Genomic DNA, 11,127 nt, shown 5'->3' with positions numbered 1-11,127 from the left:
AAGATACACATTAAATGTGTTCCCTTGATGGTGCCTAGTCACAAGGTGTCACAAGAGGGTGTATTTATTATTATTATTATTATTATTATTATTATTATTATTATTATTATTATTATTGCTGGTAGTAGTCGTAGTAGCATATTCATACATTGCTTAGTTTCCCTTTACCAAAATTCATCATATCATGATCTGGCTTTCATCGTTGAAGACCTGCACCTGCGTCGTGTTCCCGCCAAGTTTTACTGAAAACCGCAAAGAATTTCCATGAAAAAAAAAAAATTAAAGCGAAAGAAGAGTTAAGAAAACTCGGCTAAGTGAAGGCAGAGAAGCATGTTGAAAAAAAAAGCCCTCTCTGATGTACTGATGGTCCTCGCTGATCGCCCTATCAGGTGCAAAAACCACTGACAGGTTTCCACCCACTAGCGACCAAAAAAAGCCCCTCGCGGCGCACCGAGCCTCCGCGGCACATGAACCGCTGACACGCGCTCCGGATCGTTACACACTCCGCCTGGCTGCACGCGCTTTTTAATACCGGATAACTGTCTAATCTAAACTCAAGACGAGTTTCTCTTATACATACATATATTATATATAGGATATAATAATAGAATATATAGATATTTGATTTCGTCACAACTTATTAACTTATCTCCGTGTGTAGAACCACTTTTCTTTTTGACCTCCACAATCACCGGACACGGAAAGTTACCCTTGACCCATGCTGAAGTGGACTTTAACGGCAGGTACGAACGGAATTGAACTTCTTCTGAATACCGGACCGACACTCCCTAGGCGTGAAAAAAAGCGCCTGTGGAATTTGTAGTCAGCGCGGAAGAGACACATCCCGCGTGCAAATTGAATCTTTCCGCGCTCGGAGCGAGAGGACGGCGTGCGCGCGCAGCGGAGCCAAACCGCAAAGCATGCGGGAATAAGGAAAGGGGAAAACGGACGGAGATACGGCCGGTTGTTCCCATTCAGATCAGGCGAATTGAGGAAGAGCCTGATGTGGCTCCCAGCGGCACAGTTTTACTGCACTGATCTCTCGTGTCACTGGGAGCGCGAGTCTCCCCCGGGATTGTGCGCGTGAGGCCTCGGCGCCGTGTTTAGACTGGACCGGCGAGTGCTGGAAACAGGTGGATCTGACCAAGATGTCCGTGCTGCCTTCAAGGTTCAGCTACGTGTAAGAAAGCCGTTTTCATTCACGAGTCCCAGCATTCTTGCCAATAGAAGTCGCTCAAAGCCAGATGTGAGGGTGTCTTACTGATGCGCTTTTTTATTTCGCCTAATTCGTTGTGATTTACTCCTCCTTTTTTGTTTCCGTCTTTCTTCCCCCTCTCTCTCTCTCTCTGTCTCTTTCTCCAGGTGTTTACATTTTCTGGTCCTCTACTTCCAGTTACAGGTAGGTCTGATTGATCACTGACGTTGATTAAGACTTTAGCGGGTATTTAATCTACAAGTATTTAGAAATCAGAGCTGCAAAATACGGATATGGATTAGGAGAAATTGTGCAATGCCTTCCAACTTTGCCCTTTTTAATGAATCGTTTATATAAATGTCATGTAAACTATATGTGATGCACTAAGTACTTTTACTATTTACTTTTACGCACATGCCTCAGAAATGCATGCATAACATTTCTAAAAAATAAATAAATAAATCGTTATGCCGCGTGCTGCTTATGGAAAGTAATATGTAAAGTATGTTACGGATATGGAGCATATAATACAATTCATTATATAGTAATGCCAGTTCAGATGATTGTGCAATAATGGATGCGATCATACAAGATAATACAAGTTAGCTATCTCTGTCGGAAGGATTTTTGTTTTTTTTTACTTTGTACTAGTCTGTCTTTCCAATTTCATCACGCAAGGTTTCTATTCAGTCAAGAGACAGACAGAGTGTATGTAATTCCTCTCACATTTAAAGATAACTGGAAAAAAAAACAAACAAGTAATGCTATAACAAGGCTGTTAAAAATTTTTTAAAGTGAAATGTTCAAACAATTTCTGATCCTGCAAAATATCACAGAAGAAAAACACAAACCTTTTTTTTTTTTTGGTTACTTCTGGATAGGATAATACATTGACTGTAAAAATCTTGTATTAACATGTCATACCAACAGCAGGCACCTAAAAAGTCACCCTCAATTAATGAACTTAAGCAGTATATATTAAGTAGATAGGACTGCAAGGTAATCTTTATTCCATAACAGTTGGCGCAAACAAGAGCATAGTGCAGGCTGTCTGATTCCTCAGCGTTTTGTGTCAGTAATTACAATACTAGTGCTTTAATTGCAGGTCACGCATGCAAGCGTATAAATGCTTCCTGCTTTTCTTTTCTTTTTTTTCTTTTTCTCCTTCATTCCGTCACTCGGTATTTTATAATGGGGTTTGGTCCTTTTCTTCTTTGAGGAAATGCTGGGAAATCAATGGTGTGATAAGTCTATAAGAGCAGGGCTGAAGTGGCAGTGCATTGATGCGTTGTTTCCTGAGCTACAGCGGAGAATGGTGTCTGCAGATAGGGCCCTATCGGACATGCAAGAGTGCACAGCTTCTTAGCAAGGATGGTGCTGATCTTTTGAAGTCCCAATGATATCCATTTCGCTAGGATGGCTTTGAAGGGAGACAGGCAGCATGATAAAAATGTTTTGCATAGGCATGTCCCGTTTTCCTGCTTGCGCTGAGATGCAACTGTCTGCCAAACACACCTCAATGTTTGACTAGAGATGGAGAGATTTTAGAGCAAATCCCTCAAAGGAGAGGTTTGTGTGTGTGTGTGTGTGTTTTCCCTCACATACATAATGTGTGTGGGCTTTCTGTCAAGACAGAACTACTCTAGAAAACAAGCCAGACCATCTTTGTGCGATAAACCTGCCTGAAAGGATTCGTAACACATACACACTGTGTGTGTAAATGTATACAATTTAAAAGCAATTTATTTGGTTTTTATAATAACGTTTTATTATGTGAGAGTCAAAATATCTTCTTATGCATTAATAGATAGATACTTTATTCATCCCAAAGGGAAATTCACATAATACATAACTGATGTACGTATTGATTATAAGCAAGTGTCGGTTGCTATTTATTGATGGAAGGATGAATTAGTTAATCAGTAAATAAAACAAATGAATGGATAATTCACTGCAGGCATAAAGAAATGTTTAGGTGTTAAATGCAAAAGAAGTGAGCTTTCTAGATCCCATGTGAGTGTTTTCCGAGCGTGCTCACATACATCTCACAGTCCAGTGCACTGTGCAGCTTAGTGGAAGCGCCTTGTTTCTCATCTCAGCGTTGAAGATTTGTTCTGCCATGAGTGCATTTCCCCTCGCACACTCTAAATGTCATTAATTTGCTGAGGTTAAAATAACAGCGAGTCAGAGTATGTAATGTGTATATAATTAGCCACCTGAGAGCAGCCACATAAAAGCCCATTACTGGGTAATTACCACTCATACAGCTGAGGAGAGCAGCCTTGGCTTGGGCTTAGATTCCAGGGGTTCTGAAAGTATACGTTTTCCTCATATGGAGGGATGACAGGAAAGGAGAGTAGAAGAGGATTGGGGAGAAAAGTTAAGGAGGATAACAGATGAAAGATTGGCTGGGAATATTTTTTTCGGATAAAGCCTCAGGTAACTGGCACAGCGGATAAAATATGTGAATGAAAATGAATGCTGGGTATTGAAAGATCCCTTAGGTTGTATAGTTTTATATGTGTGCGTGTATGTGTGTGGGTGGGTGTGTGTGTACACATATCTCGCTGCAGATGTGTCTGCGTAAATGTCTGTTAGCATGTCTGCAGATGTGTGTGTCTGCGTGTGTGTGTGATTTATGAGGGTAATTCTGACCTCAGGCAGATATTTGTTTGATGACAGAGAAACAGGTCCTGATCCTTCAGGTGGATAATTGCTAGTGGCTTGCTATTGGAAATGGAATACTTGTTTTCTCGGTTTAGCTCCAGGCACATAGTATTCAGCTGCTTTACTCGAAGAGATGAAAAGAGAACGCTAACCTGAAATCATGCTTTGTCTTTCTGAAGGCTACGCAGATTGGCGAAAACTGCCTGTAATCTTGTACATTCTTTTCCAAGTTTTGATCTTCAAAATGACTTTTGAACAAAATACGCAGACATAAAGGGGAAATTAGAACAACATCTATCAACTAACATGTCTTTTAATGACAACCAGTCTCACACTACACTTTACTCTAGAAAGGTTTAGTCACACAGTCTGACCCTCTGCTTCTCTGCTTCTAGGAGTCGCACCAGAGTTCTGCAGACTTCCGCTTCTACATTGAGAACCACACACGTGATGACGTGAGTCGGAAACAGGTGCGGATATACCAGCTGTACAGCCGGACAACAGGGAAGCATGTACAGATCCTCGGCAAGAAGATCAATGCTAACGGAGACGATGGGGGCAAGTACGGTACGGGAGCATTCCTGTGCTCTTCCGCCGCATTAGACAGATCTGCTAGCCTTACACCAAAAACACACATACATCCTGGTGTACTTTACATCCCAGAGGTTTAATTGTGTGCTCATCTTTCTGAGCAACATGACTCAGCGTAACATTGTCTGCTCATGTCCTGAAAGGCATTTGTGCTGCTTTTTGATTACTGATCATAGGTCCAGATCATATTAAAAGCTTTGAATGTGTAGCTTTCACTGTGTGCATGAGTTCAGGGTAATTTGGGGTGGGTGAGTGTGGGGGGTATGTGGGTAGAGGTAAGCGCAGTGAATGCTGGACTGAGCTGCGCTGAGTGATACAAGTGTGTTTACATCCGACCTCATTTTCAACCGTGTCAGCCAGAGTCTTGCTCGGTGCTGTTGTAGTAACTCCCCAACAGACACAGGGCTTAAGATATGCCTTATACCGCTGTGTCTTCTTAAGGTGGTGAACTGGCCTGTGCTTGATTCGGATGTTTAATGCTTACACATCATTTAATTAGTGTCAGTTTGAAAATAAACTTTATTTAGAGTTCAGCATTTTGCTTTGTTCAGGCAGTCAAACTGGTGTTAGGTTTGGAGTGTGAGTGGTAGAGCATTGTGAGTAAAGCTCAGACATAAAGGTCGTTCTGTACCTGTGTGAGCAGGATTGTACGCAGATCCAGGTAAATCCCCACACCTGGCACCTGAGAGCTCTCTGCCTCTCAGCAATACAAAGACAGGGTGCTAATTCAATACGGCAGCTTAGTGTTCCAATAATCAGTTCACAAAGGATAATAGGTCAGTACTTATGAGTAGTACAGACTTTCATTATTCCTAATGCCAACTAATTTCAGTTATTTTATGTATGTACACAGAACATTATGAACGTTCAGCGGTTGTGACAAATGCAGCAGTTGATTTTTCTGTTGTTAACGTCGCTTCATGCTTTACTCTGGCAAACATGTGAAACAGATGTATGGCCCTGAGAACAAGAAGTATGTCAGACATATTTAAAAAAAAAAAAAATGCCTTGAGCAAGCATATGCCTGTTACAGGAGGAACTTCTTAAGCAGTCTAGGCATATGTCATATCTATAATTTAAAATAAATAGTCAAGGGAAACAGGTGTACAGCTCCCTGTGCACTCTATACCCCCGGCATCTATTCTGTCGTCTCTTGCTTATTCTCTCTTTTCTGCTGTTTTAGCAGTGGCTTTGTAGAGTCACCTCCTTATCCGCTGCCCTAAACCAAGGTAAAGGGCTGTTTCTCCTGCTCCTGCACAAATCTCAAGTGCTCTGCCTGAACTGGTTCCCCTGCTTGTTGTACTGTGAGTTGCTTTTAAAAGGGACAATTTTGGCATTGCCCTCAGAGCCCCCTGCCTTTGAGCTCCACTGAATAGCTCTGTGTGTTAAGCAAATGGATCATCTTAACTTTTTGATTGAGTGAGCAGGGACTAAAGGCGACTGGAAACCCAATCCCCAGGGATCTTAACTGCTCCAAGAAGTTTGGCAGATAGCTCCCCCTGGGAGGGGTGAGCCTGAACAAAGGTGCCCAAACACTGAGAGGGCAAGAGAGAGAGAGAGAGAGAGAGAGAGAGAGAGAGAGAGAGAATTCGGGGTGGTCATGGGAGCGATTCTCACCATTTGTGTTTGTGCTATTGATCAATCTTCATATTTTTCCCACAACCTTTTCTTTTCCCAATAATGGAGTGATCACATGTGTTTTACATTTTAAATAACCTCTAACTCTAACAAATCACTGTTTCTATCTGTACGTGTCTAGCACTAGCTTCTTTGGTGGATTCTTCTTCAAATGTGTCTTCATGGTATTAATGTTAATATATTCTTTTTTTCTATTCTAGCTCTCCTTGTTGTTGAGACAGAGACATTTGGGAGTCATGTTCGAATAAAAGGAAAAGAAAGTGGCTACTATATCTGCATGAACAAGAATGGCAAAATTATTGGCAAGGTAAGAATTTTATCTTCTGCCATTTACTAAATTAAGACTATCATTCATTTTCTAACTTTCTCAAAAGAGATGTCGAAGTTCTACTTTACAGTTGCAAACAGGTTTATTTTTTAGTTTACTGAAAGCTGACTAAAGACTTTGTCATCTGCAATTTGACATAGAAACTCATTCCGCTGTCAATTACTCGCCTCATTACAAGCCAACCAAAAGCAATTTTGCTGTGTGATCACTAGGAGGCATCATACAAAGTAGCTTAATGATGTACGTCACGAAAAGGCCAGTATGTGACACAGCATTCCCTGCTTAGTGAGTCACCATTAAAACTTTATCCACACAGTCTCTTCCACTCATCATGCAGGTAATTAGCATGTTGGTGGAAATGTTTCTTTTGTAAAGTGTGAATACAGTGATAATGTCTTTCATATCGGGTTGCTGAACTGTAAAGCCGATGACATGCATTTTCAAAACCCCAAACAGCTGCAACACTGGTAAAGAGTGAGCCAACATTTTATTTTTCACAGATGTCTGGTTAAATCAAAAGTGGGTGCTTGAGTGCTTGAAAAAGTATCAAATGTGCACAAAGGGCAACACCCCTTTCAATTATTCTTCATTTTCTGGTTTGTTTGATGCCAACCATAAGCATTAACAGTAGCAATTCTATTCTCGTCTTCTATTTTCCACTCAATCTATAGGTGATTAGTGTAAATGGTATATACCTTGTCATAAGACTGAAAAATACCAAATATTCAAACTGTAGACTAAGGTCTAAGGTAACCAGATTTACATTACGAGTGTTACTGGAATTGTAAAGCAGGCGGTAGTTTCCTTTTAAAACGGTGAAACTTCTGTTCACTTGAACTTATAACGATGCACAACATATAGGGTCATGTGGAAAAACTTTTTTCCCTCTACTCCTAACACCTTTCTACTGCAAATAGCTATAATGCCTTACAAGTAAACTCAGCTGTCAGGTTTGGAAGAGTTGCTCAACAGGTGGGCTTCATCTGACATGTTATTTTCTCTCCCCTGCAGCTCAATGGGAGTAACCCAGAGTGTGTGTTCGTGGAGGAGTTCTTGGAAAACAACTACACGGCGTTAGTGTCTGCCAAGTACAAAGGCTGGTACCTGGGCTTCAACCGCCGCGGCCGGCCCAAGAAAGGCTCACGGACCACACAGACACAGCAGGAAGTACATTTCATGAAACGTGACCCTAAGGGCAAGGTGGACCCTCAGGAAGAGTTCCGTTTCACCACTGTAACGAAACGGACGCGTAGGGCACGGCGCTTAAGGCCAAACCACAAAACAAACTGAAGTGACACAGACCAAGCATGCACTCTTCCTTTACAGACATCTCAAACTTCTTGCCTTAAACCAGCATAAAGGTTATTGTGTTTAAGCAGCAGGAGAGGAAACCTGAAAGATGGCTACAGGACAAAAAAAAAAAGAAAAAAAAAAGACAAAAAGCTTAAAAAAGTTCAAAGATGTTTTATTTTTATATTTTCGGATCTCTGAGTCTCTCTTAGGTGTTGAATGTCTCTGGGTTATCATTAATGTTATATTGTGTCTGTTACTCTCTGTTATTTATATTGGACAAACTATGGATGACAAAAAAAAAAAAAAAAGGAACTGTGGTCTCCCACTTTGACGAGTTTACAGCAGCAGGCATCCTGTTGAAAAGGAGAGATTTGACTCCAATACCCAAGAAAAACTTTATTTACTCTATATTTCATTTTGAATTGGCCCAAACAACAAGAATCCGTTTTTTTCCCCTTCTGCTGGAATGGGCATGAGGAGCATGATAACAGGGTCACATGGCAGGACTCTGTACCAGCTTCATCACAAGCCAACACTAGCTTTGAGTGCAATATTTTCAAGGGCCCTCCATGAAGCATCTCATCACCTTCATTTCTGCTCACTGATTTTTCTGTGAGAAGTCTGAGTGTTCTCTCTAGGCCTGTCTGCGGGTGAAGTGTGCTTAATCACACCCAGCAATTGTATGATTCCTTTTACATTTTTGTGCAACCTGTGATTCAGCAGCGCACAACATGCTTTGACTAGCCAGGTATCAGCATCAGCTATGGCGGTAGTGCTTGTTAAAACAAATGAAGAGAAGCTTGGAGTTGAAGGGACTCGAAGAGCATAACAAAGTTGATTTGATGAGAACCTTTTCGACCTTTCTCACTGTACTTTGGTGCAAGGTTTACGAGAATGCACTGGGGTGACAGTGGGTCTGATCTCAAACACTAGCACACATATGTACTTCTTTTTTTTTTATTTCAAAGTGTTTCAAGAATACATAGAAATATACAGTAGGTTTTCTTTTGAAGAATTACCACAAAATCAGTTATAAGGCTTATAGTCATTTTTCTCCCCTCTGCCAATTTCATGTGCTGTTCTCAGAGCCTGTAAAATGTTTTTTTTCTGTCATTCATCATTCACTTTTTTCTGTCATTCTACAGGTATACCTATCAGGTTATGCTGTATTCCAGATTTCCATTTGTAAACTCCATCTATGATGGTTTAGACAATATTATGCTGTACATGTACTTATGTCCACTAAGGCTTTATACCAGATCAATCTCAATCAAACTACAACAGGGAAGATGGAACACCTTTCACTAAACTTACCTGTGCTGAGGTTTGCCCTTCATATGGGTGTCGCTGTAGTGTAAACAAATCTATATATTCCTTTGTCACATGACAGGTTTTTGTAAGAGATACTACTAACAAACATGACACATGTATGGTTTAAAAAAAAACGTATGCAAAAAAAAAAAATAATTTTATGACTATTATAAAAAATATTTATTGCCTTTCTCTGTAAATACAACCTGATGAATTTATTTGACCTCCTAATAAAAATAAGGACTATATTAAAAAAAAAAAAACAAAAAGGAAAAAGAATGGTTGTTGTGTTTTCTTTTAAGCTTGAGCTTCAGATGCTTGAAAATGTTTCGTGTTTTGCTCAGAAAACCTCTGACTAATACTTTAGTCATTCTGGGGCAAGAAATAATTCAAGATATCTTTTTTTTTTTTACGATTTGTAAAATGCTCAGAAATTTGCTTAAGAGTTTAGCCTTCATCCATGTTGCTCACCTCCCTCATTGAATTGTGACTTACATTTTTCCAAGTAAATCTTTCCATCTCCCATATGTCAGCAGACAAAAAGAAAGAAATCTGGATTTTTCATAGATGGTTGTGGTAGATTTCAGCAGGTTGCATACGCCTCTCATCCGGTGAAGAGGCTACGAATGTGGGAAATGATGTGCTTGGATAGGACACTTTTTGTCATCCAAACTGTTAACAGGCTATGAAAAGGTGAATTGCACTTCAGAAATGAGCAACAAGGTCCAGGAAATGTGTCATAATTAAGTTATGAGGCGCATAAAGACAGCTAAGAGATTCTCAGACAACATGAGAATTCGAGGATCGTTTAGACTCAAGGTTATGTCAACAGATTCCCTCCTCGCTTTTACATATTGCCTCTTTTTATGAAATCAATTAGAACCAGAGGGAGTAGAGGAATGTTCAAAGAGAATGTTCGGAAAGGTATTAAGGTTAATGGAACTATTCCTTTTCCAAATGGATTTTCAAATCTTCTGGTATGAAATCTTGTTCTGGAAGACATTACTTTTGTGAAAGACAGTACCCTCATTAGACTGACTACATTAGCCTCGAGAGAAGCAATTCTTTTTTCTTCTTCTAGAGTTCAGTGTGTCAATAACTGACATTAGCACAGATGCATGCTCATTGCACTTTTCACATATGGCTAGCACTGATCTGCAAAACGTTGTCTGGAATTTTCAAGAATCTTTTTCTATTTGTGATCTTTCTCACTCTGTTCCACTCACACTTAGTGACTTCTTTTTGGCAGGCCTATTTGAACTGTTTCTTTAAAGGAGGAGGAGAAGGAATGCAGGATAGCATGTCTTATAATGTTGTATTCAGGAATGGTGTTTACAGTAGCAGTCAGCCTGAAAGATGGCCGTTTTGAGTAAAAAATGCCTTTTGTTTAACTTCTCACTGATGTTATCAGATCTAGCTCTATACAGCCACCTACAGCGGGCAACGAAAGGAAGACACGGTCGGATTTAAATGTCCAACAACCTCTCCATCTTTTCTTTTTGTCTCTCCGTATTCATTCTTTCTTGAGGTGGAAAGTGGAGTGATATGTATTACATGGCCTTCATTACTCAAAATAGACAGCTGAAAAAATAGTTCATCATTTTAACGCAGACAGCTGTCTGGACGTTACGGTTTAAAAGAAACACTCAGAGTGTGTTCGCTTTCTAGCAAATCCATTTTTTTGTCTAGCACATTTTTGATGAGACAGGGTGGAAAGGAGGGCCCATGCAAATGCTGATAAGAGAAAAAATGTATTACCATTGCTGTAAAATGTGTACACATCACCAGGATCTCATGGCCCCATGCTATCGAGATCAGGATCAGATTATCCTCATACTTTAAACACAAGTAAAAAAGCGACTGTAACAAGCATGTTTTTTGTCTTAAGGATAAGAAACAACCCTAAACATATCTGATATCCACGTAGATGGAGCCGTTCTGCGATGACAGCACTCAAGAACGTTGAATACAGACTTTTTAAGAGTCCAGACATCTGAAAATTAAAGAACAGAGAGCATTCAGTGCAGGGCTCCTGCCAGCGCCTCTCCTCTGGCTTAACCTTTGATCAGTGGAGGATGGCCCTGGAACAGACCCAGTATGCTGA

General features: G+C 40.3%; 1 protein-coding gene across 2 annotated transcripts; it reads left to right on the top strand.

The window, feature by feature from the left end:
* The first annotated feature begins 442 nt into the window (after nucleotides 1–442).
* On the top strand, nucleotides 443–9,179 carry fgf24 (fibroblast growth factor 24). Of its 2 annotated transcripts, none has more exons than XM_058397595.1 (5): nucleotides 443–1,180; nucleotides 1,363–1,399; nucleotides 4,258–4,420; nucleotides 6,292–6,398; nucleotides 7,431–9,179. In XM_058397595.1, the coding sequence occupies exons 1-5, from the start codon at nucleotides 1,149–1,151 to the stop codon at nucleotides 7,707–7,709; spliced, it is 618 nt and encodes a 205-aa protein (XP_058253578.1). In that variant the 5' UTR covers nucleotides 443–1,148; the 3' UTR covers nucleotides 7,710–9,179. The 2 variants fall into 2 exon arrangements, with proteins under 2 accessions (XP_058253578.1, XP_058253576.1); XM_058397593.1 differs by having other exon boundaries at nucleotides 446–1,180; nucleotides 4,258–4,429.
* The last annotated feature ends 1,948 nt before the right edge of the window (nucleotides 9,180–11,127 follow it).

Source organism: Hemibagrus wyckioides, linkage group LG08, assembly GCF_019097595.1.
Source record: "Hemibagrus wyckioides isolate EC202008001 linkage group LG08, SWU_Hwy_1.0, whole genome shotgun sequence".
Classification (NCBI taxonomy): Eukaryota; Metazoa; Chordata; class Actinopteri; order Siluriformes; family Bagridae; genus Hemibagrus; species Hemibagrus wyckioides.
The sequence above is the reverse complement of the archived record's forward strand: the minus strand, read 5'-3'. Positions and strand labels throughout refer to the sequence as shown.

Excerpts from the sequence above, each read along its gene's own strand:
- fgf24 (XM_058397593.1), top strand. The coding sequence starts at position 1,149 with ATGTCCGTGCTGCCTTCAAGGTTCAGCTACGT. Across the intron at positions 1,181-1,362 it reads CCTTCAAGGTTCAGCTACGT|GTGTTTACATTTTCTGGTCC; the intron begins GTAAGAAAGCCG and ends CTCTTTCTCCAG. Across the intron at positions 6,399-7,430 it reads ATGGCAAAATTATTGGCAAG|CTCAATGGGAGTAACCCAGA; the intron begins GTAAGAATTTTA and ends TCTCCCCTGCAG.